The 25798-nt window shown below is 47.2% G+C and overlaps 1 protein-coding gene across 1 annotated transcript; it reads left to right on the forward strand.

Annotated features, from left to right (window-relative positions):
• Nucleotides 1-1921: 1921 nt before the first annotated feature.
• Ubac1 (UBA domain containing 1) lies at nt 1922-25798 on the forward strand. The gene is made up of 10 exons (XM_021150867.3): nt 1922-2260; nt 7272-7392; nt 8788-8861; nt 13098-13205; nt 14472-14574; nt 14753-14861; nt 15974-16208; nt 17321-17407; nt 18472-18610; nt 25270-25798. Exons 1-10 carry the CDS (start codon nt 2123-2125, stop codon nt 25383-25385), a joined length of 1230 nt encoding a protein of 409 aa, XP_021006526.2. The 5' UTR covers nt 1922-2122; the 3' UTR covers nt 25386-25798.

The raw sequence follows: 25798 nt of genomic DNA on the forward strand, positions 1-25798 counted from the left end.
CGCAGTACTGTGTTTGCCTAGGTGGGCCCTGTGTCGTATGACCTTGGGACTTTTGCCCAGTCCTTTTGGCCAGTGGAGATTCTGAGAGAGCTCCCAGGGACCACTCTGTACATTTCTTTTTTTTCCTCTGGGGTGGCTAAAACTAATTGCTGTTGCTTTAATGAAGAGTCTTCAGAGCCTTGTCTGGTCGCCCCATCGTAGGAAAACAGGATCTGCCAGCCAAGGAACTTCAGTCAACCCTCCCCTGTTGCATCCCCAGCATAAACAGCAGGTACTTTACGAGCACGCGCCTTCCTATAGGCAGGCAGGGAGGGGACAGCATGTTCTCTGAAGCAGGGACTGAGACTGGACAAGGTACAGAATCGCACCAGATGGGCAGAAGCTGAGTCTCCATGCGAGCTCCATGCCTTAGCCCAGCTGGTGAGTAGACGGAGATGCATTCTCCCTTGAATACTGCATGAGCACCCACAGAACTGTGCCTGCCGAGCTTCTGTAGTAAGGCTGACCTGGGAGGCTGGGCAGCCCATCCTTCCTCACAGTGCTCTGAGGGGTATCTCTGTGTTCACATAGAAGCCTAGAGGTTTTGGAGGAGAGGATCTGTTGTCTCCAGCTCCAAAGGGACCTCATACACACATTGCAAAGATCCCTGTCTCCACAATTCCTTCTGCTCACTTCTCCACTCCTGGGAATCCTGGAGAGCCAGATCAAGCATATGGAAGGGACTTGTCCCGTGTCCCTCTGGGTACTTCTTTCAGCATATCCAGTGGTAGGATGCTGAATGGGCTATGTGGAAATACTTGCAAACATTCTTATTATGCCCTAGGGGGCACCATGACAGGCTTCCAAGAGAAAGAGGACATAAGGCCTCTGAAGAATGGGCTTAGTAGCCTAGGCTTTGGACAAAGAGGAAGGGGTTTGTTGGGGAGAGGCCTGGGGGACTTGAAGACCAGCTGGAGGGGCCTCAGACCCACTCCTCACAACCCTTATTGCTTAGTTCTGTACCATCTGCCAAGACACAGATCTGTGGCAAGATCTCATGGATCTTATCAAAGATAACTATGAACTTGAACTGTTCCTCCTACCTCCACACCACCATTCCTGGATCACTAATAATTATTATATTATTTATTTATTATTTGTTTTTATAATTTAAAAAGATTTATTTTGTAAGTATTTTGCTTACATATATGTATCAACAGTGTGTCTGATCTTCAAGATGATTCTGAACCATCATTGTGGGTTCTGAGAAACACAGGATCCTCAGCAAGAGTAGAAAGCAATCCCAACCACCAAGCCAGAGCACCCCCCTCCCGTGTGTGTGAGTGTGTGTGTGTGTGTGTGCGCGCGTGTGTGTGTGTGTGTGTATGTGTGTGCACGCACGCGCATTTGTATGTGTTTTATGCAGGCTTGTATTCCAGAGTGGTCCTGAACTCATTATGTAGTCAAGAATGACCTGTTTGAACTTCTGGTTCTGCCTAAACGTTAGGATTATAAACCTGTGCGGAGGAGCAAACCCAAGGCTTTTGTGCATGGCACTTACAACTGTGACACATTTCTAGTGCCCTAACCCAGACGTCTTATCTTGTGTACTTGACTCCGGAGCCCTTTTCAATTCCAACAGACCAGCAAATCAGGTAACAAGGCTGGGAGGTGCTGAAGGAACGAGGTATATGGAGAACTACAACTCCCGGTATGCATCTGACTCAACTCACACATTAATTTTTGGTAAGGGGGCCGTGAGCCTGCCTGGGAACGACAACTCCCGGCGTACCTTGGTGCACTTTACCTATTTCCGGCGCGGCACGGGCGGGGGGTGTGGGGGGCAACAGCAGAACACCTACCAAAAAAACCACATTTCCCGGCATACCTACGGGCGCTCATTACGCACTTCCGGCGCGGCTGCGACAGCGCGCTCCGGGCGGCTACGGCGACGCGGGCAGTGGCAGCAAGGGTACAACTCCTGCCCCTTCACTGACGGGCGGCCGAGCTGACAGGAGCCGGGGCGGGGCGGCGGCGGCCAGCGAAGGAGCGCACGGCGGCCCGGCCCCGCCCCTGGTCCTCCCGCCAGCCTCAGTGACCTTCACGGGTTCCGGCGGCGGGTGCAGGCCGGGGCGGCGGCGCGATGTTCGTGCAGGAGGAGAAGATCTTCGCGGGCAAGGTGCTTCGGCTGCACATCTGCGCAGCCGACGGCGCCGAGTGGCTGGAGGAGGCGACCGAGGACACATCGGTGGAGAAGCTCAAGGAGAGTTGCCTCAAACATGTAAGGCCGAGCTCCTTACGACCCAGTTCCACCTCTGCCTCCGTTCTGAAAACCAGAAACCTAGACTTATGTCCCAGACTCCGCCCCAGTCCCCAGCCTTCTGTTTGCCCCGACACTCCTATCTCTACCTAGACGCCAGATTTTCGCTTCTTCCTGGACCGGTCCCCAGTCCCTGCCGTGCAGCCCGCTGCTCCCAGCCTTCGCTCCTCCGGGCCTGGGCAGCGCCTTCCGCTCCTCCAATCACAAACCTAGTGCTCAGAGAAGAGCATCTGGCCCGGCTGTTGAGCGAGCTTTATTTAATTTCTGCAACGTGCTAGGGAGGTGAAGGCGAGAGTGAACAGAGACTGGGAGAGGCAAAGGCAAGGGCTCCTGGTTTTCCAGCCTTGGGGCTTCCCTGCTGTTGGGATGAGCTTTTAGTTACCTCCAGAAGCTGGAAGTAACTAGATCCCATTATAAGAAGACTGGCTCCTTGCCTGAAGAGCCAGCTGCTAGGAGCCCATGGCCGGGACTTGACACTTAGCTGTAGTCACTTAAAATAGTGTCACTGTGGGACAAGTTCCTTGGCTTCTACTTTCTATTGGGGCAACAGTTGATTGAGTGGGAAGGTCCAGGACGACTGTCTCCTGCCAGCAAGTGGCATTTGTTAAGTTTACTTACATTCAGTGAACATTGTACTATAGTTAGCCTTTTAGTTTTAGTTAAGTCTTGGGATTAGCTCTTGAAGCCTTCCTGGCTTTAAGTGCTCCCTGGCTTTAAGTTGAAGATGAAACAGATGCCTGTTAGACACTGGTAGCCTATGGAAGCACCATGCCAGACAAGATTAGTGCCAGATAGCTTTTTAGAGGGGACTCTTGGGAAAGTTAGGGATCTACAGCAGTAGGTTGTTTTAAAGTTCAGCATTGTGTTTCCTCTAAAGGCAGTCTTCAAGTTACTATAGCAGCTGCTTGCAAAGGGTAGTTTATCATCTGTGTGCCTTTGTGTAGTCAGTGTGTAATGTCAGGCAGGCTCCAAGAGATCTGTTTCAAGCCCCTCTTCTGCAGTGCATTAGATGTTGAGTAACCATGGGTCTCAGTGTCTGTGGTTCACCTCAGTGAGGCTCACATGCTCAAGGACAAAATGTATTTTAGACTGCCCAAGGAGTCCCCAACCTTTAAGCTTGTGTTGAGCCTGTGGATTTTCTCCATAGCAAGACCCAGAGGCTCAGCAGAAGCTTAAAGACTGGGGCCTCCTTGGGCATCTAGACTGTTCCCTAGCATCCATGTTGGCCTAGTACTATGCTGTGTCATCTGCTAGGTCAGTTCCTCGGGGCTGAGCTTGGAGTCACTTCAAAGTCGGTGTAAGGATGGAAGGAATGAAAGGTGTTGTCAGCCTCAAACCACATGAGCATGGGATGTCACCGTCACCGCTGTGATCTCTTGCCTAACTCACTCGTGGTGTGGATATGATAATGAGCATGGCAGTGCTCTATGAAGGGAGTGGGGAGATGATTCACAGATGCTTACTAATAAATCTTAGGGGCCGTATGCTTAGGCCTAGGCAGCAGGTTTTTATATGATGCTAATTATTTGTGATATTTCACATTCCAGTTGATATTGGAGTTGTATCTTATTTGACCATTTTTGTCATTATTCTTGTTTAAATTGAGACTATTCTACTCCACATTTTCCAGGGCTGAGGGCTGAAGCAGCAGGAGAATTTCACAGCATTCTAGATCACAGGGCTGGAGAGCAGAGGCATGAGAACTGACCCACCACCGGGTCCCATCGGCTCGAGGAGTCACAGTGCATTTATTAGAAAAGATGATCTCCTCGTTGTACCTGACTGTAAACCTCTCATGCACAAGATACTGTTATCCTGGCCTGACTTCCATGCTCTTTACTGTCCTGTGCACCCTGGTTACTGGGCTTGTTGTCACTATTATTTTTCCTTTTTTCCTCTCTTCCAGAGGGGTATGGTAGAGTTTTTTAAAAATTTTTCTCCCACAACACTCCTGGGAATTTACAGCTGTATCAAGGAGAGGCTTTTTATTTAAATTCTTAAGGAAATAGATTTGTTTTTTGCCTTCCCCTTTTTGTTTTACCCAAAGTGACTTCACCATGGTATTGCCCAGCTTCCACTGCCAGTATCTAGGAAGGGGGCACAGTAAGTCCTCTTTTCTAAAGGGGGTTAGTGGAAGTCTGGGGTGATGGAGCTGTGGTGTGGAGGAACTTTTCTGTAGTGTAGCATCTGGATGAAGCACATGACTTCTCCTCCAAAGCCTAAACCGTCCCAGGTCCTGTGAAGAGTTAGCCCCTGTTATCTTTTTTTTTCTTTTAAAGATTTATTTATTCATTTAATGTATATGAGTACACTGTTGTTGTCTTCAGACACCAGAAGAGGGCATCAGATCCCATTATAGATGGTTGTTAGCCACCATGTGGTTGCTGGGAATTGAACTCAGGACCTCTGAAAGAGCAGTCAGTGCTCTTAACCACTGAGCCATCTCTCCAGCCCCCATGCCCTGTTATCTTTCCATGATGTCCAGTACTAGATATGAGCAGAAGCTAATGACAGACACCTCTTGGATATGTGCACATGAAGATAGGGTTGTGGTGGTGTGTAGTGTGTCGACCTGTGTCATGTCTTGTTCCTGGTGTGCTGCTGACAGGCTTCAGAATACAGTTACTAGTTTTTAATTGTGTTTCAGACTGTATTCTGAACTTGACAAATCTGCTAGAATTAACCAGGGATTTTAGAATTTCAAAGCATCCCACTTAGTAGTTTTTGAAGCAGAATGGGTGTTCTACTGTTTTGGTTGTTATGACCTGGTACCACATCAAAGCAAATGAAGGGATGTTTATTTTAGTTCATGGTTTGGAGCGATACAGTTCTTTCTGGTGATGGGGTATGGTGGCAAGTGGCTCTGCCAGGGGGAGCCTGAGGCTGCTTGCTCACATATCTTTGAATCAGGAAGCAGAAAGGGCAGTGCTGGTGCTCAGTTGACTGACTTATGGGTATTCAGTCTGGAACTCCAGCAGCCCATTCGATGGGGCTACCACATTCAGGCTTGGTTTTCTTCCCCCTCATTTAATTCTCTGTGGAAAGCCCTGATAGACACCCAGCAGTGTGCCTTATTGATGCCATAGGTATTTCTTAATTAAACATTACTAAAGAGTCATTTCAGGTTCAAGGAAAGTTGAGGTTGTGTGCTTCATCACAGTGTTGAGTAAGGTGGTTGCTGTAGGGTAGATTTATCTTACAAGTCCTTAGTCTTAACAGCTTTGTCTGAGTGCCATGGTCCACTTTTCAAAACTGGTTTCAATCTGAGACTGATGCAAGATTCTGGAACTCTAAAATTCCAGGGTCTAGAGGGAAATGCATGCTTCTGTTTTTTCTTCTCCTCTGGTTAGCAGCCATATATACAGAGGCCCTTTGTTGAGTGTGTGTATCATGGTACACAAGATACCTTCCAGAACATCCAGGAAGGCCTGAAGAACCCTGTGTCCAAAGTGGCCCACTCTGGGACGGGCCAAAGCTTTCTCTTCCAAACCTGTGTGTCAGTCCCTTTCAGGTTTTAGAAAGCACTAGTGAGTTCTTTCACTGGATTTCCTGAACTTCTTCCATTCTTAATCTAACACCAGGGACCCATTGCAGCAAGAAATACTTATAGCCCTTGGCCTTGTTCTGAGTTTGGGGAGGGGCTGCAGCTGACTTGGTATTGGGCCTGGGAAAGTTGTCTGATGCTGGGCAGTGGTGGACTCGTGGAAACTTGTACAAACTCGAGTTTACCTGGTGACAAACCACAGGCACAGTGATCCCCCATTTGTGCCATGTGGTGCCAGCAGTGTGTTCGTGGTCTTTGTCTTCTTGGCAATCAGATAGAAGATAGGTGTGGCCCAGAGGCAGGCAGGACTCTGTCATTGCAGATGATGCGTTTGCATTCTGAATGAGTGCTGGAGCCTGGCTGAGATCATAAGCTACGATTGCCAGGCCTCTGTCTGTGGTGGAAGATTGAAGAGATTGTACAAGCCTCCACTCAGTATGTGAAGTCCCTTGTCATGCGGTCGGTGCCTGCAGGATCACCTGCTGGGTCCTTTCAGAGGTGCTGTCTTCCTCCGTAGCACAGATAGTTTGCTTTCTACCTCCTCTGCCAGATGCTGTCACTAGGTTCTAGGGCCCTGGGGACACAAACACAGCCGTGTGCCCCCTGATCTCCTGTAGGCTGCATCTGGAGTAGGGTATTGCTAGGGCCCAAGACTAAGCTGAGGCCTATTGTGTGCTGTGCTCTGTTGAGGACTTTGTGGTATTCACTGGGCAGGTGTGGCCACCTTGCTCCTGGAAAGCAGTCTTCTCTCTGTTCAGTTCTTCTGCCTTTTGTGTGTCTGCTGAAGAAGGAAAAGCAAATGCATAAGGCAGCTAGATCTTTACATCCTCAGGAGAACACAGGCATATATTCACCTAAAAATCACTTTCCAGATCTTTCTAGACTAAAGTGATTTGGGTTGCAAGTGCGTATCAGTAGGACCTTTCCCCAAGCTCTTAGCCATCTTGGGAGTCTACTGTGGGTTGGTTATTAGCTTGAAAGTGTGGAGGGATCAGTGCTTGCTGGCATTTTACTCCGTTTTTCTGTTTTTTTTTTTTTTTTGTTTTTTTGGTTTTTTTAAAATCATGTATGGGGATTCCTTACTGTCATTTATGCTTTAATGTCTTGACTAGTATGAAAATGCAGTAATTCCATGGGCTGGGAGATGCCTCGGTTGGTAAAGTGTCTCCTATACAGAATGATAACTTGGGCTTGGGTCCCCAGTACCTGTGTGAAAAGAAAGCGAGTGCCACCAGCATGTCTGTCACCCAGCACTAGGGCGGTGAGGAGGAGGGCAGTCAGCATATACACTATACATATACACATGACAGAGAGACAACAGAGACAAACCTTAGTAATTCCATGTGTGGCTTGAGATGTCAGGCTCTGTGTTACTCCTATCATAGTTTACTTCCGATTTAGAGATTCGTGGCTTAATTCTTCCCCCAGGGTGCTCATGGGAGCTTAGAAGACCCCAAGAATGTGACCCACCATAAGCTAATACATGCTGCTTCAGAGAGGGTGCTGAGTGACAGCAAAACGATCTTGGAAGAAAACATCCAGGACCAAGGTAAGGAGGCTGTGAGGCAGAGCCCATAGAACATGGAGCCTGCATCCCCAGGCCACCCACAAGGTGCTTTTCTGAATTCACACAAGAGCAGGAGAACTAGATTGACTGCTTTTGTGTTTGTTTGTTTGTTTGTTGTTTTGTTTTGTTTTGTTTTTCAACTAAAAGAAGTACATGTTTTGGTGTACTTGTGAAAAGTAGCAGAAACCTAAACCAGACAGCTGGCAGACATCTGAGAAGTCAAATTCAAGTGTTATGTTTAGTCCTGTTCTAAAGCAAAACCAGATCCTGGAGCTTCTGTGGCTTGATTTGTGCCGGAAGCACTCATCACAGTGGCTAGCTGTTTAGGGTGCAGGTGAGACACTTCTGTTCTGCACACCCACTTTTCACTTATGCTTGGCTCTGGGACAAAACTTGTTTTCTGTATGTCATTCAAATGAGGACTTATGATGTCTATGACCAAACCCAAACTAGAGGGGAAGGTGACCCCACTCTCCCCCCCACCCCACCCTGCCATGGTGAACTGTGGACTGGCTACAGGTTGCTCATGCTTTAGATCACATATCTATTGCCTCACAGATTTTTAGAACTGAGCCCTTGAAAATAAAGACATTATGCAAGATGTCCACTAGTACTCTTTGTGGTTATCAGGGATGTTCAGTGACATCTTCTGAAGACCCAGGTTGTCTGTGGTGACCCAGTGGCCATTTCAAAGCTGAGGAGGGGATGCTGGCTTGGCTTAGGAGGGACCCAGGGATCCTGCTTTCTTTTTCTTTTTTTTTTTTTTTTCCAAGACAGGGTTTCTCTGTGTAGCCCTGGCTGTCCTGGAACTCACTCTGTAGACCAGGCTGGCCTTGAACTCAGAAATCCTGTCTCTGCCTCCCGAGTGCTGGGATTAAAGGCGTGCGCCACCACCGCCTGGTGGGATCCTACTTTCTAACCTCAAGCATTAAGCACCATTTTTGTGTGTCATGTGCAAATGTCATGACACACAAGACATTCTGTCATCACACACACACACACACTCACACACACACACACACACACACACACAGATATGTATACATTCGTAAATATGCTTGTGGAAGTCTGGGGTTGACATCTATTTGTTGAGGCAGAGTCTCTTGTTAAACTCAGAGCTTGTCTATACAGCCATTCTGGCTAGCTAGCTTAATTTGGGGATTTCCAGCCTCTGCCTCCAAGTAGTACAACTATGGGCAAGCTGCCGTGCCCACCTGTCATTCAAACAGTTCTGAGGATCTGAATCCCAGTCCTCAGTCGTCTATAGCAAGCCCTTAAACCACTGAGCCATCTCCCTGACCCCCATCTGCTACCTTTTCTGTCATTTATGGCTCTGGAACACTAACTGACTTCATAAATATAACTTATTTTTTCTAGACGTCTTGTTATTGATAAAAAAGCGTGTTCCTTCTCCACTCCCTAAGATGGCTGACGTCTCAGCAGAAGAAAAGGTCAGTGTCAACGTTAGGAAGTAGGGCTCTTCACTGCTGCTTCTTTGCCGTCTCTCGTGTTATTTTCTGGGACTGTATTGTCCCTCCACAGGATGTGTGGTATAAGGGGCCCTTCATCACGGCTGAGCCTGTACTGAACTGAGTGTTTGTGATTGCTGACCAGTGACAGAAGAGAGTGAGAACACGGTCCTCAGCAGGTGCTTCCTCATGTTGCTGCCAGTGTGGCTCCTGCACTTAAAGGGTTGGCATGCAGAGAGATGACAAGCAGCTGCGCACCTGGTTTGGCCTGTGTCTGTCCTTGCAATTTTGCAATTACGCCTAGTTCTATGTCTTGAAGTCTGTGTTAGAGTGTCATCTGGGGCTTATACCTTCTCTTTATCTAGGGGCCTCAGGAAAACTACCCCTTTGTCTCTTGTGTAGTGGCTGCTCCAGAGTTCATCCTTCAGCAAGGTTCTCTAATACAGTGCCTGTCAGTAGCCTGTCTGCTCTAACACCAGACCACATGCCTGTGCCTAATGAAGGGAAATTGTTTATAAAGATTTTTTTTTTATTTGTGTATTTCTATGAGTCTGTGTGTCTGTGCCCACAGAGGTCAGAAGAGGCTATCTGATCCCCTGGAATTGGAGTTATAGATGGATGTGAGCCTCCTGAAGTTGGTGCTAGGAGCTGAATGTAGGTCCTGTGGAAGAGTAGCAAGCACTCTTGAGTGTTGAGCCATCTCTTCAGTCCCAGGATGTACTCTTTTAAAGGGCAGTCACCTTTGTTTAACACCTTTTTCTGTCTCGGGATTCTGGAGTTTCTTGTACATGCTTTGAAATGCCAGGGAGAGAGCGTTGGTCTTAAGGAAGGCCAACTCTTGGGTGGACCTATGACCTGATAGCAGATGAGTTACTTTGGGGTCTCTGCTGGGGCCAAGGATATAGGAGAGTGCCAGGCCTTCACACCCTCCTTATCTTTGACCACCTGGCCACAGTGATGGGTGGGTGTGGGTGTGGGTACAGTCAGCAGCACATGGGCAGGTTGCTCCATCCATCTTCACCAGACAGATCCTGGGCCTCACCCTGCTTTCCTCACTGATAGCAGAGCGCAGATAACAGTTCTAACTGGATGTTTAGACTTGAAGTCCCCGTAACTATTAAGAACATAGTTCTGGGGGCTGATGAGATGGCTCAGCGGTTAAGAGTACTGGCTGCTCTTCCAAAGGTCCTGAGTTCAATTCCCAGTAACCACATGGTGGCTCACGACCATCTATAAAAGGATTTGATGCCCTCTTCAGGCAGGCGAGTATACATTAAGAACACTCGTTTATAAATTAGTAAATAAATAATTAAGTAATAAAAAAAACATAGTTCTGACTACAAACTATGTAGCCTGCTGCTTGCTTAAGGTACTTAAGGTACCTAGCAAGTAGCTTGCTAGAGCTGCCTTGACACAATACATAACTGCGAAGTTAAAAATCATGGCATTACTTCAGGATCTAAGTAAAAATAATGCAGTTAGTAAGAGTCAAAGAGTACTACAAATCTAATAAAAATAGACTCACGTTTCCTAAAGGAAGTCACTCAACTATTGGTGTTAGTGACAGATTCTGGCTGCCCTATTCATGCCACTGACACCCACCGCAGCCCACCTCTAATTCCTTCAGCTGATATCTTCAGTAATTCTCTTCCGGCTCTCTAGGTACTCTGCATTCATTGTTCTTTCTGGAATTACAACGTTAGATGTAGCCTCTCAGTGATAAGGCTACAGCTCCCCTCCTAGCCTCTTCCTTTGAGTGATAGCCAATGCTGGGTGAAGCTGGTCCTCTTTACTTACTGTTGTCATGGAAGTACTCATTTTTGTGAGTATAGCATATTAGGATTTCTGTTTGTCTTGGGCCTGGGGATGTTTCTTAGTGGTTGAGCATTTGTCTTGTGTATCTAAGCCCTCAGATGCCTCTGGCCTATGTGTGTTGTTTGAATCGCTGCTGTGCAGCCAGCTCTCTGATTCTCTCTGTGTTGGATGTTGGGTTCCTGATGCCTCCTTTGGTTGCCACAGACCTGCTTTCTGAACATAGTATTAAGGCTTGTGAGGACAGAGGCTCAGTTGAGGTTGTGGGAAGAATGTGCTTCTGGGTCCTTTCAGACAGTTGCCAGGATTCTGTCACTGAGGTCAGCTGAAGGCTACTTTTAGTTCCTGGAGGCAGTTTGCATGGCTTTCCGTCTTTGCCAAAGAAGCAGAGATTTTTAGTGGTTGAACCCCCTTGTTGGGAAGAGTGAACCCTTTGAAAGGACTCAAAACCATTTGCTTTTTCTACATTTAGCTGAGCCATGTGATAAAACCCAAGCCAAGGACTGATCACCCTGCTTACATCTTAGGGTTTTACAGACTTGGGGACTGTGAGCGGGAAGCATACATAGGGCTTGTCTGAGTGCTGCTTCTGCAGAATTGAGTGTCAGCTTGTCTTCCTTTGCTGTGTCGGACTTTAATACCTATGGGAGCATTCTAGAGGAGGAAGGGCTTATTGTGACGTTCGCTTTACAGAAGTTTCAGTCTGGGATCACCTGGCGTCATTGCTTTTAGGCTATAAATGTGCAGAAAGGTGATGGAAGAACCAGCAAACAGAAGCTGCTCACTGCATGCTAGTCAGGAACAAAGAAGAGTGACAGGAAGGGACAGGACATACTCTTTAAAACATACATCTTCACCTGGGTGCTGGCGCACGCCTTTAATCCCAGTACTCGGGAGGCAGAGACAGGTGGATCTCTGAGTTTGAGGCCAGCCTGGACTATGGAGCAAGTCTCAGGCAGCCAGGGCTCCACAAAGAAACCTGTCTGGAAAAAAAAAAACAAAACAAACAGAAAGACACATTTCAGATCCACACTTTGACCAGGCCTTGCTCTCCATAGTTCTGCCATCTAACAGCTCCTCAGATGTTTGGGCTTTAAGGTAAAAGCCTTGCTTGCTATGTAGCTCTGCTAGCTCTGCTTCTGTGTAGACTTGGCTGGCTTTGCACTGTTGGAGGTCTTTTCCCCCTAGCCTCCCAAGTGCTGGTATTACTGATGTGTGCCACCACACCTGTTTTCTCTGATTGCTCTTGATAATTTCTGTCTTGGTTTCTTTCTCTGCAGCTGTTGTTGGCTGGCCTGGTGGGCCATCCTGTGGATTTCCTTAACTGTATCTTCTGACTATTCTATAGCCCTTTTACCTGGCTACTTTGGCTCTTGCTGGTGGTACCTTGGTGTGCACACACTGGGTGGGTGTGGCTTGGGGTTGCTGGTGCTGAGGTGCCCACCTCCCACACTTGCTCCTCCTCTTCTTCTCACTACTTTTAGTTTCCTCTTCTTGGTCTTGAAGCATTCTGTGTGCCCTAGCGTCTGAGAGCCCTGGAGGCTTGCTTGTGCCAACTGCTGGGCTCACTGTGACAGAGACCTTCTTGTACCCTTCCTGTCTCATTTGTTCTGGTTGGCTTGCTGAGTCTGAGTAGCTGGGGTGAACAAGAAGCAAAGCAATAAGTGGGTGCTGCAGGAAGGTCCCCTTCTCTTTTTCCCTCCCTCCCTGAGTGCAGCCTCCCCCACTCTAGGGTCTCAGGCCAACTAGATTGCTGTTGGCCAAAGGCTATGAGGTAGAGGTACCGTCCTGACTCTTGGATCCCAGGCCTGCTGCCCTTTGGTAGGTTGGTGTAGCCTTGCTCTTGGTAGGTTCTGCCCTGTGGGCTCTTGCATTAGCCACGGCCCCAGCCATCCTTTGTGTGTCTTTTCTAACCGTTCTGTACTTTGTTTACTGTACACTGTTTGCTTCTTGTACCTTCTGAACTTGCTGAGTGCTGCGGCCACTGCTGGTTTGGTTTTCTCTCCTATCCTCTTTATCTGTGAGCTTCTGCCACCTTCATCTTTTACTTTCATCCATGGAGGCTTGGGAGGCCTCCAGAGTTCACTGCAGCTATGTGCTTCCTCCAGAGGCCTCTTCCCCATTCCCGATGAAGCTTCACAGGACCACCACTCTGCAGCACCATCCTCTCTGTCTGTCTTCATGTACATATGGTTTGTAGCAGGTGAGGTCATGTCTGGTGTATCTTGTTAGACTTCTGCTTCCAGTTCTGTGCACAGAACTTTCCAGAATCCTCTAGATGAAGGGAATCAGACCTAAGGCTTAGAAGGTTACTGTTCTCCTTTTCTCTGGGCTGCTGTTCCATGTTCATTGTCATACTCTTCAAGGTCCTGGGCGCTTTGCTAACTTGAGTCATTTTCTCTGCAGAAGAAACAAGAGCAAAAGGCTCCAGACAAAGATGCTATTCTTCGAGCAACGGCAAACCTGCCTGCCTGCAACACTGACCGGACTGCTGTCCAGACCACCATGAGAGATGTGAGTACCTGCCTAGTGTGGGGCTCGAGGAGAAGCTCCTAAAAGTGCTTGGGGATGGTGTGGTGACTGGCACATGCTCGTGGTTCTGGTGTTCAGGAGACTGAGACAGGAGGATGGCTTGAGCTTAGGTTTGAGGCTAGCTTGGATGTTATAGTTAAGACCACCCCTCAGCCCCCTAAAAAAAGAATCTGAAACAGAATATTCAGGAACCCTTTACTACTTTTTTAAAAATTTATTTATTATTATATGTAAGTACACTATAGCTGTCTTCAGACACACCAGAAGAGGGCATCAGATCTCACTACAGATGGTTGTGAGTCACCATGTGGTTGCTGGGAATTGAACTCAGGACCTTCAGAAGAGCAGTTAGTGTTCTTAACCACTGAGCCATCTCTCCAGCCCCCTTTATTACTTTTGAACTGTTCTATAAATTAACAATTTTTTTCAAACTACAAAGTTGACAAGATACCTGTAGCACTGGACGGACAGACAGCTGTATGGAAATGTAATGTCTTTGCTCTGGGTACAAAGCTTTCAGGGAATAGTCTGAGCTCCCCAGTTACTTTGGACAAGGAAACCAAGCTAAAGTCAAAGCCTGCAGCATGCGCACATGGGCCAGCCATGATAGGATGTACTTGTGTGTGCAGTTGGGGAAAGTTGCCACCACTTAACTTCGTTAGGTCCCCATTCATCTGGACACTGCTGGAAGCCAGACCTCTCTGGGGTCTCTTTTGAAGAGGTCCTTTAGATAAGAGCTTTGTATTCTTCAGTGACTGACAGGGGATGTGTCCCTTTCTGGCTTCTGTGGGTTCAGCCCTGGATCCAGCCTCTCAGGGGGCTTTAGGCTGTGGTATCCCACCTCCAGGCCCTATACTAGGCAGGGGGTGCTGCACCAGTCTAGTGTTTTCAGGTTCTTTGTTAGTTTTTGAGACAATATCCTCACTGTGTAGACGAGGCTGACCTTGAATTACACAGAGATCTGCCTGGCTCTGCCTTCCAGCTCTGAGATTAAAGGTAAGGCCCAACATGCCCTTGTAGATTTGGAGGGCTATGTCTGGGATAGTGTTGCAGATTTAAGCAAGTTTGTTGGACATTCTGAGAAATAATCTTGTTTGTTTGTTTGCTCGTTTTTGAGGCAGGGTTTTACTGTAGAGTTAAGGTTGGCCTCAAGCTCCCAGCAGTCTTCTTTTCTCAGCCTGGCAAGAGCAGGGATTACAAGAGTGCATCACTGCACCGGGCATGATCTCTTTCTTTCTTCTACTGCAGTTCCAGACAGAACTCCGGAAGATCCTCGTGTCTCTTATTGAGGTGGCACAGAAGCTGTTAGCACTGAATCCTGATGCAGTTGAATTGTTTAAGAAGGCAAATGGTATGCGTGGGTCCTAGGCTGCACCTAAAAGTGTCCCCAGCCCTCACATTGAAAGCAAGTTCTGCTTTGGTTAATGGGGGAGAGGGTTTGCTAGGTGAGGTGAGCCTCTGCAGATGAGGCTGGGGGGCTTCAAAGGACTCTGGAATCCCCTCATGGCAGGCCTTGTCTTTCTCCTCAGCTATGCTGGATGAAGATGAGGATGAGCGAGTGGATGAGACTGCCTTGCGGCAGCTCACAGAAATGGGCTTTCCTGAGAGCAGAGCCTCAAAGGCCCTTCGGCTGAACCAGTATGCTTGCTTTCTTCTTGCCCTGGGCTTCCCTGTGATTCTCCTTCCAGTCTCTGGAGTCATACTTTTTTTTTAAGATTTATTTAAAATTTTTATTTATTTGTGTATATGTACATATGTGTATGGGTGCCCATAGAAGTCAGAAGAGGAAGTTGGATCTTCTGGAGCTAGAGTTACAGACTGCTGTGAACTGCCTGACACAGGTGCTAGGAACCAAACTCAGGAGCTCTTCATCTTAATCTTGGAGCCAGCTCTCCAATCCAATTGAGTCATTTCTTTTTTTTTTTTTTTTTTTTTTAGATTTATTTATTATATATAAGTACACTGTAACTGTCTTCAGACACTCCAGAAGAGGGCGTCAGATCTCGTTACGGATGGTTGTGAGCCACCATGTGGTTGCTGGGATTTGAACTCCGGACCTTTGGAAGAGCAGTCGGGTACTCTTACCCACTGAGCCATCTAACCAGCCCCAATTGAGTCATTTCTAATTGGGTGTTCTAGTAGAGGCACCTTATTGTTGTGCTTCAGAAGTGCTTTCATATATGATCTTTTGGGATGTGTGTGTGTGTGTGTGTGTTGAGGGTCTCTTACCTATGCTGGTCTTGAACTCCTGGACTTATGTAGTCCTCCTGCCTTAGGCTCCTTAGTAGCTAGGATTGAAGGTGTGAACCATGATACCTGGCTGTTAGGAGGGTTAAAAATCACTCTGTAAATGTATCCTGCACTCTCAAGTTAGGAGAGCTCTGAGCCAGACCTGCTCTTGGCTGGAGAGGGATTCTTAATAGTCTTCTTGCACTTCTGGTTTTAATACTCACTCGGGTCCCATATGAAGTCTATAGAACAGAGCTGGTCAACAGCAGTGTTCTTTGTGCTGTGCACCTAGGACCTGGACTCCTTTGTCTCTTGTGTTTTGGGCATGTGTCTATGCTTGTTTTATTGGGTCTTGGGGGTTGGAGGTAAGAGCTTTGTGGAGGTTTCCATCCCAAGAGATCATATGTCACCATTGCTGCTGCTGGTCTTGCTATCTCTGTTGAAACATATTGGAGTACATAGGATAGGAAAGTTTTCAGTAACCATCCTGGAGGAGTTAAGAATCTTTTGTCCCCTTCCAGCATGTCAGTGCCTCAGGCCATGGAGTGGCTAATTGAACACTCAGAAGATCCAGCTATTGACACACCTCTTCCAGGCCATGCTGCTCAAGCAGGGGCCAGTGCTGCAGCCACTACCTCCTCCACCTCCTCTGAAGCTGCTGTGGGAACTAGTGTTGAAGATGAGGAGTCCCGGGATGAGCTCACAGAAATCTTCAAGAAGATACGCAGGAAAAAGGAATTTCGAGCAGATGCTCGGGTATGTGATGGGGGGCTCAGTATGGGGTTGGGTTTGTGTGTGTGTTGTGCAAGGAAACCAGGGCTGCTGGAGTCTGTGGCAGGTCTTTCTCATTCAGGCCTGGGGACTTGGCTGCTCATATATAAAATCCATGCTTGGGTCTAGGTGGCTTCTTCCTGCTCAGTGACATCTCTTGGAAAGTTGAACATACAAGCTTATGTCCCCTACAGGTGCTGCTGCACCTGTTGCTGTGGCCTTTGGGTGGCCAGTGTTCAGAGAGCTAGAGGAACTTGTTGTGGGCTGGCGAGGGAGGAGGAGTGTATCATGCTGGCTACTGGATCAGGACCAGGATGTGGGATACCTGTGCGCCTTCCGTCAGCTGCTCAGGTCCACACTTATGGTCACCTTACCATCATTGCGTTGATACTTTCTCCCCTCTGTGTTCTTTATGCACCTTCCTCTTCTTTGCTGGAGTTTTAATTCTTCCTTTGGTCTTTCACTTTCAACTTACAGATCAGCCTACTCAGGCTGCATGCTACCTGCTCCCTAGATTTTGCCATGTTGAATAAATGGTTTTCTTAGGGTATCATCTGTGGCTTGTATTTTTTTCAGATCTATTTATTTTATTTATATGGGTACACTGTACCTGTCTTCAGACACACCAGAAGAGGGCATCAGATCCCATTCCAGTTGGTTGTGAGCCATCATGTGGTTGCTAGGAATTGAACACAGGACCTCTGGAAGAACAATCAGTGCTTTTAACCGCTGAGCCATCTCTCTAGCCCCCTGGCTTGTATTTTTTATAGGAATCCCATTGGCCAGGTTGGGGCTTTATATCTACCCAGCTAAGGAAAACTGCCACCTAGGGCCTGTATTCCATCAGTGGTCCTGGTATACTCATGTGCAGTAGCAAATGCACTGCCCAGGCTCTGACTTCTCCCCTTGGCTGCAGAGGTGAAACATTTCCTTGCTTTGCCCTGGTTTTAAGGGCGGGTGCTCTTTGCTACCTCATGTGTGCCCAATGCTATCCTTCTGCCTGTGACTGACTAAAGGAAGCCTGTACTGCAGTGCTACTGCTTCTTGGTGGCAGTGTCCTCTTCTGAGGTTCTGACCAGCTTGTTCTTTCCTCTTAGGCTGTCATTTCGCTGATGGAGATGGGCTTTGATGAGAAGGAAGTGATTGATGCCCTCCGAGTGAACAACAACCAGCAGAACGCTGCTGTGAGTTCCACTTTGAGACTCTCACACCCCTGTACCTCATGTGGCATGCATTGGGAATGTCCCTTGTGTCAAGACTTCCACACATAGTTGGAGATGGTGCTTTTTTTTTTTTTTTTTTTTAAAGATTTATTTATTTATTATATGTAAGTACACTGTAGCTGTCTTCAGACACTCCAGAAGAGGGCATCAGATTTCGTTAGGGATGGTTGTGAGCCACCTTGTGGTTGCTGGGATTTGAACTCGGGACCTTCGGAAGAGCAGTCGGCGCTCTTAACCACTGAGCCATCTTGCCTGCCCGTGATGGTGCTTTTTATATGAAATGTTAGGGCAGATGGTTCAAATAGAAACTGAGAAAAAAAAAATACAAAAAAAAAAAAAAAAAGAATACCCTGGACCCACAGTGCACTTTGTGTGCACATTCTGCGGACTATTAGCTGTTAAGATTGACTCCCATAGGATGGGTGTGGGTACACACCTTTAATTCCAGCACTTGGGAGGAGAGGCAGGCAGATCCCTGAGTTTGAAGTTAGCCTGCTCTACAGAGCGAGTTCCAGGACAGCCAGGGATACACAGAGAAACCCTGTCTCTGAAAAATACCTAAATAAACAAATGAAAAGGGATCAGATATCATGCCATGAACACATAGCACTGCTGACAGGCAAACTCTATCCAGGGAGACCTCTATGACCTTCTCATTTGTGTGTAGAGTCAAGGCTCAGACAGCTGAGACACAGTTCTGGATCTAGACTCTCCAGGCTCATTGCTATGGAGAGATACTGTCATACTGGGATCCCCTCAAAGAAAACAGGGTGTTTGGGACTGTGTTGTGACCAGGGCTGTGGCTGTGGTCAAATTGAACTGCAGTGCCAGGCCTTCTAAGAAATGCAGACTGATGCTTCCTTCTGTCTCTATTCTAGCTGAATGTGGACCAGGTTTGTACATGTTAGGGCCCCTTCCAGGCATTGCAGCCACGGGGGATTTTGGAGAGCCACAGAAAGGGACAGGTGAGCCTTATGTACTTGGAGAAGGAACTAACAGCTCATCTGGTGTTCTTGGGTTTTTAGTGTGAATGGCTGCTGGGGGACCGGAAGCCATCCCCTGAGGAATTGGACCAGGGCATCGATCCCAATAGCCCTCTCTTTCAGGCCATCCTGGACAACCCAGTGGTGCAGCTGGGTTTGACAAACCCTAAGACATTGCTAGGTATGTGTGTGTTTACTTAGGCTAGCCTGGGTGAGGAACACATGGCGGGTGGATTCCCTGCCACAAGACCGGTGCTAGTGAAATGGTTTGGGCACTGATACTGTGCCATGCAGGTTGGCTTATGCAAGGCATTGTAGCTATGTTTCTGAAAGCCTGGGAGTCAGCTTCTGCCTTGATGGGATGAGCTTCTGCAGAGGGGAACGCAGAAGAGCAGAGCAGTGGCCTGTATGGGAAGAGGAGGTGAGGAGACAGTAGAGTTTGGATTTTGCTTATTATTTATAAGGAATTTTTTTGATAATTACTTTTTACTTGTGATATATCTTAAAAATCCACATAATGGGGCTAGCAAGATTAGTGGGTATTTGCTCACAAATCTGAGTTTGACCCCAGAAACCGCATGGTGAAAGGTGAGAGCTGATTTCTGCTTGCACACTGGCATGTGCATGCCCCCCAAGTAAATAAATAAATAAATGCTAAAAATATAAATAAAACCTAAGTATGCCACTTTAAAAATAGGATGACAGTGTAGTGGGGCACGCCTTTAATCCCAGCAATCAGGAGACAGAGGCAGGCAGATCTCTGAGTTTGAGACTGGCATGGTCTACAGAGTGAGTTCCAGGACATCCAGGGCTATACAGAGAAACCCTGTCTCGAAAAAACAAACAAACAAACAAACAACAACAACAAAAACTAAACAAAAAAAAAACCAAGAAAGTAATAGAACTAAATAGTTAGGAACATGCCATTCATTTGAAAACTGTTGTAGTGGCCATGCCTATATCTCAGCACTTGGAAGGAGGAGGCAGGAGACTTGAGAGGTCTGGGCCAGCCTGGTAGCTTCTCCCCAGACAGCAGTCACCATCCCTGTCCACAGTACTGGTCTCAGGAGTGTGTGCAGACACTCAGGTGTTTTTCAATGGAACCTGGGGACTGCTGCGGCTTACACCTGCAGTCTCAGAGAACGACAGAGACTGTTTCCAGGTCAGCCTGAGCTAAGAGTAAGACGTTGTCTCAAAGAAACAGCAGAAAAACCATAGTATTGTTTATATTCTATAGATTCCTTTTGTCTTCTAATGTGACATCAATGCCAGGAGCATAGCTGTGATTCTGAACTGTTCAGGGGTGACAACAGGATGAAACGTCCATGTGTTTGTGTATATGCACTTTCTTCCCCTTGAAGTGTTTTGGGTTTTTGGTTTTGTTTTGTTTTGTTTTTTTGAGCCAGCTATGTGGCCTCTTGGATCAAGATGGGCCTCGCCTCCGTATTTTAGTCCTGTGAGTGCAGAAGTCTGATCCATCTAGCCCTACTCCTTCTGAACCCGCATATGCCCTTCCCGTACATCATCATCCCTGCATGCAAGTGTGACCATGACCCCGAGGACTTGTCCTTCCTTGGCTTTCCTCTAGGGTTTGGCGACTCTTATACATATTTTCTGTCTGTCACTTGTCCCTGCCTTAAAAGGTGGCATCACCTTTTTAGGCCATTTCTGTAACTGACTGCCATATCTCCTGTGAGGTGTTGTAAACTATTCGACAGGTCAGGAGTGACTGTACCCTGCTGCCCAGTGGTGTGTGGGTTTTTTCCTTGTGTGCAGAAACTCTTTCCTGTCCCTCAATGCAAATGGGCTCCTGTGCACTGGACTTCCAGGGCTAGGATGAGCACAAAGAGAAGGAATTGCTGCCTGGGCCTAAGGTGTCCTTGTGCTCTCTGGTCTAGATGGAGCTCAGCTGTGGGTACAGCACGGGGGCTTCCACCTGTTTCCATGTCTCTTCCTTCTACGTTCTTCCTAGAATGTACTGAAGAAGTCCTTCACACAGTCTGACACTGGCTCTATAGATTACTGTGTGTTGTCCCATTTCTGGTTTCCTATCAGGTGGCTTTTGGGAACTGAAGTCCTCTGATTCCTTGAACTTTTTTTTTTTTTATGGTCAGAAAAATATTTCTCTTAGGTTGTTGGAGAGTTTTGAAATTTCTTTAAGTCCATCATTTAGCTGAAAGTTACATGCGTGCATGTGTGCGGGTGTGTGGCTATAGCATGTGCAGTATAAGGAACACAGTTGTCCATTATGTATTTGAGGCTATGTTTGGTATTTTTCATTGTCTCTGATCTTTCACACTGAGAACATCCCTCCCTCTAACCCTTGTCAGGCTGTTTGTAGATTTTTTTTTTTAAAGATTTATTTATTTATTACATGTAAGTACACTGTAGTTGTCTTTAGACACTCCAGAAGAGGGAGTCATATCTTGTTACGGATGGTTGTGAGCCACCATGTGGTTGCTGGGATTTGAACTCCGGACCTTTGGAAGAGCAGTCGGGTGCTCTTACCCACTGAGCCATCTCACCAGCCCCCTGTAGATCTTTTTTATTGTTGTTGTTGTGGTGGTGGTTTTGGTTTTGGTTTTTCAAGACAGAGTTTCTCCCTGTAGTTCTGGCTGTCCTGGGACTTACTCTGTAGACCAGTCTGGCTTTGAACTCAGAGAGGTCTGCCTCTGCTTCTAGGTGTTGATTAAAACTGTATTCCACCACCACTTGGATTTTAAGAAATGTCTTACACTTCCACATTGCTGTTCATCACCAAAAGAAGTCAGGACTGGAACTCAAGCAGGTCAGGAAGCAGGAGCTGATGCAGAGGCCATGGAGGGATGGCCTCTTACTGGCTTGCTTCCCCTGGCTTGCTCAGCTTGCTTTCTTATAGAACCCAGGACTATCAGTCCAGGGATGGCACCACCCACAATGGGCCCTCCCTCTTGATCACTAATTGAGAAAATGCCTTACAGCTGAATCTCATGGAGGCATTTCTTCAACTGAAACTCCTTTCTCTGTGATAACTCCAGCTTGTGTCAAGTTGACACACAAAACCAGCCAGTATAAGAAATAAATAGGGGCTGGTGAGATGGCTCAGCGGTTAAGAACACTGGCTGCTCTTCCAGAGGTCCCGAGTTCAAATCCTAGCAACCACATGGTGGCTCACAACCATCCGTAATGAGATCTGACGCCCTCTTCTGGTGTGTCTGAAGGCAGCTACAGTGTACTTACATATAATAAACAAATCTTTAAAAAAAAAAAAAAGAAATAGGTGTTGCCTTGAGATCTGACCAAAGGCCTTTTTTTTCTTTGTGCTGGGGTTTCGGCTCTGAGCATGCTAAGTACACACTCTATAGTCCTAGGGCTTTCTTTTCACATGTCAGTGTGGACTTGGCTGTGTATTGGTCAGTGTGTTTTAAGGTGCATTTGGCCAGAGAAGAGAAGCTCTTCCTCCACTTTAGGTACTGGGTCTTAGCTTCTTTAGACGGTCAGGTGTATATTTAGCTAGTGTCAGCCCTTTCTCTTTTCTGAAATAAACCACCCCAAGTGAGCACACTTAATCTGTGTGCTGGGGTCTGGGCCCGGAGGGCAGGATGGAGGTCTCTGGACTGCTCCTCAGAGCAGCAGCCTGTTCACAGGGCAGGGCGTCAGCACTCAGCATGACAGGACTGAGTTGGCAGTGGGCATTTGGCTCTCTGCCACATCTGCACTGCAGGGCTGATGCCAGTCCTACAGAACTCCTGTGAAGGTCCACACCAGCAGGATGGCCAGCTTGTGCCATCTCCTGCAGGGATAGATACCTCTCCCAAGCTCTAATTAGATATTTTTTGATGTTTACTAATAAAATAAAAATAACTACCCTGGGCTGGGGAGAGAGCTCAGTGAATAAAGATACTTGCCACCAAATCTGACAGCTTCCTGGAACTCAGATAGGGGAGAACTAGCTTCTACAGACTGTCCTCTGACCTTCCTGCACAATGAGGTATCTCTTCCAATATATAAAGAAATAAACTTTAAAAAGTAAGACATCTCCAATCCCATGACCTCTATGTTTTATCAGAAATATATTTATTTTAGCAAACTTGTCACCTTGAACCCCTTTCATGCGTGTATGTCATTCTGGTGCTTCTGTTTTTCAGAGACTTGCTATGTAGCCCTGGCTGGCCTCAATCCTGTGCTGTCCTCCCACCTAGCTTTCCCTGTGCCGGGTGTGTGCCTGCCTGGCTTCTGGGCATGTGGGTATCTGTGCTGTCCTGTGGCACTGCTTGTGTGACTCTGTTCTCACCATCTGAGACAGTGTTTGGTGAATGCATACCCGTGGTTCTATAGATGTACTGTGTTACTGTGACAACATGGTACCCTGGTTTTGGTCACTTGAATTCCTTTCTGTCTGGTTGTAGAAGGGCTTTTCTTGTGCCCTGTACTGTGAGTGCAGCTTGCGTTCCCAGGGGTAAGCAGCGTTGGATGAGCAGGTCAGAGGCTGGCACTGAGCTCTTGCTTACACCCGGTCTGCATGTTCTCCATTCTCCTGCATCACCACCAGCCTTGAAACTTTCTCCTTCCACTGCCACGGCCTGATTGCTCAACCATCTGAGCACTGCATGTCAAGCGCTGTGGAATACTTTCTGTTGGGCTCGGCATCTCTTCTTTTCCCTTTGCACTGGGTATTATGGTCTGTTTTCCAGTCCTGACACTTATTTTAAAGCTTGCGAAGGTAAAGAACACCTGCCCATTGATGCTACCTTGTAGCAGGTTTTGGCTACTTTGTGGATTCTTCTTTCTACCACCCTTTCAACCCCTGACACTAGCTGGAGGAGAAAAAAAGAATAGAGGGGAAGCGGGGGACAGTGTCCTTAGACTACTTTCGGCTGACTGGGGTGTTGCGTTTCTTGGGGGCAAGTTTGATCTTTTTCCTCAGGATACCTAATTTCTTCTTATTAGTTTGTCTTTGTGCTTGACTACTTAATAAACCACTACCAACAGCAACCAACCAGCCAACAACAATCCACTCCACCTCTTGGGGCTCTGGCATTTATACAGCCTCTGAAGAGGTCTCCAGAATTCCAAACATCACACAATCACAGAAACTGTCTGTTGCTGGCAAAATCACAGACAGCTGCTGTGGGCAATCTGAAGCAGCCCCATATCCCACACCTAAGATTAAAACAAAAATGTATTCCCATAATATTTTTGTGTTTTTTAAAGAAACCAAAGCTAATTGTTACTGTATTACCTGGTACAGATAATCCTGATGTGCCTTAATTTTCTAGGGTCACTGTGTGTAGTATACATGTGTATGTGAACATGTGTCTGTGCCTCAGATGCCTTCCATGTCACTGTGTAGTGTACATGTGTATGTATTCTTATGTGTGCAGATGAACATGTGTCTGTGCTGTGAACATCAGAGGTCAACCATGGGTGTCATTCCACAGCTGCCCACCATGTTTCTTACATTATTTATTCGTGGGGGGAGGACATTCATCAGCATGTGGATGTCAAAGGACAATTTGCAAGAATTGGGTTTTTTTTTTCCTTCTACCTTGTATGTCCCAGGGATTGAACTCAGGTCATCAGACTTGGTGGCAAACTCCTTTACTTGTTAAGCCATTTTGCCAACTCCCAAAGGTCCTTTGTTAACTTGGAAATTGCTGAGTAGGCTAGGCTGGCTAGCTATAAGCCTCCAGGCTGGCTGGCCATAAGCCTCCAGGCTGGCTGGCTATAAGCCTCCAGGCTGGCTGGCCATAAAGCCCCAGGGTCCTTCTGTCTCTACCTCCCCAGTGCTGGGATTACAAGCATGTGCTCTCATGCTCTGCTTTTTATATGAATACTGGAGATTAAGTCAGGCCCTCATTCTTACATGGCAAGTGCTTTTATCTGTTGAGCCATCTTCCCAACCCTAATTTTGTGAAACTCTAGAAAATCAAAGTTTGCCAGGTAGTGGTGGTGGTGTATACCTTTAGTCCCAGCACTGTGGGAGGCAGAGGCAGATGGATCTCTGAGTTTGAGGCCAGCCTGGTCTACAGATCAAGTTCTAGAACATCCAGGGCTACACAGAGAAACCTTGTCTTGAGAAACCAGGAAGAAAGAAAAGAAGAAAAGAAAAGTTCTTATTTTTAAATATACTTTGTGTGTGTGTGTGTGTGTGTGTGTATATTTTTTTTTTTTAGTGATGGACCTGGAGCCTGTTCATGCTGAGCAAATGATTACTATTGGGCTATACTCCAGCCTTCCATGACATGTTCACTGTGTTAGGGTTGAACATGTAGGTTTTTCCAGAAGGGTAGAATTAAATCTGCTGGTGGCACATGCAGTTAATCCCAGTACTTGGGAGGCAGAGGCAGGGGATTTCTTGAGTTCAAGGCCAGTCTGGTCTACAGAGTGAGTTCCAGGACAGCCAGGACTACACAGAGAGTCTGTCTTGAAAGAAAGAAAAAAATCTGCTAAAGCATATTTGTACCAAGGATTTTTCACATGGCTGTTTCCTGTGGTGTGTGGAAAGGGGTGTTTGCAAACCTGTCTTTTGGGTCTGCTGGTAGCTTTCCAGAGTTGGAATGCCATGAGTCCAGGCTGTTGACGACCCCACTAATGGACTGTGATCTGGAATACTGTGAGCACACAGGCAGTCCATTGCTCTGTAAAAGATGTAAGCATGGGCAGCTGACCACCCTACCCTGCTGATGGCTCTGAGTTGACGTGCTGTGATCACACAGGCAGTCTACTTCCCTGCCGACAGTAGTCAGTAGTTCAGGCACTATGGTTGGCTTGTAAGGGTGAGTGTCAGGGCCATTGAGAAAGGCTCAGTATGCTTGTTGGTGTTGGGTGCTACCACTCAGCTCTGTCGTCTTCCCACAGCATTTGAAGACATGCTGGAGAACCCGCTTAACAGCACCCAGTGGATGAACGACCCAGAGACGGGCCCGGTCATGCTGCAGATCTCTAGAATCTTCCAGACGCTGAATCGCACGTAGGTGGTACCTACTGTGCTCCTTGGCTGTGCAGTCTCAGCAGTCTGTGAGGCAGTGGGCACAGGGTTCGGCCGGGATCTTGCCTGGACCACAGCTTCTCGGACTCTCCTTTCTAGACCTAACTGCTTATCAACTTCTGCCACATGGTTTGAAAGTTGCAGTCCTAGCTTCTGACAGGTGTTTACAGAAAGTGGCTGTTGCATTGGGAAGGTGAATGATTGCTGCCCCGTCCCCTCCAGATACTCTGCTGGGCTCCTGAAGTGCTACTTGAATTGACCCTTAGGTGTTTGCTTGTGGAGCCCAATGTATTTAAAAGAAGGCATGTTCTGATCCAAAGTGTTATGTCAAGTGTGCTAATTTAACCAGACTGACTCACAGATGGCTTCTTTAATAAATAAACCCTTTTCCTATTTTTA

Source organism: Mus caroli, unplaced genomic scaffold (assembly GCF_978045245.1).
Source record: "Mus caroli unplaced genomic scaffold, Mus_caroli_1 scaffold_2, whole genome shotgun sequence".
Lineage (NCBI taxonomy): Eukaryota > Metazoa > Chordata > Mammalia > Rodentia > Muridae > Mus > Mus caroli.

Bases quoted from the DNA above. Each gene is read 5' to 3' on its own strand.
- Ubac1 (XM_021150867.3), top strand. From the start codon at position 2,123: ATGTTCGTGCAGGAGGAGAAGATCTTCGCGGGCAAGGTGCTTCGGCTG. The intron at 2,261-7,271 runs GTAAGGCCGAGC...TTCTTCCCCCAG, and splicing joins AGGAGAGTTGCCTCAAACAT to GGTGCTCATGGGAGCTTAGA. The intron at 18,611-25,269 runs GTATGTGTGTGT...GTCTTCCCACAG, and splicing joins AAACCCTAAGACATTGCTAG to CATTTGAAGACATGCTGGAG.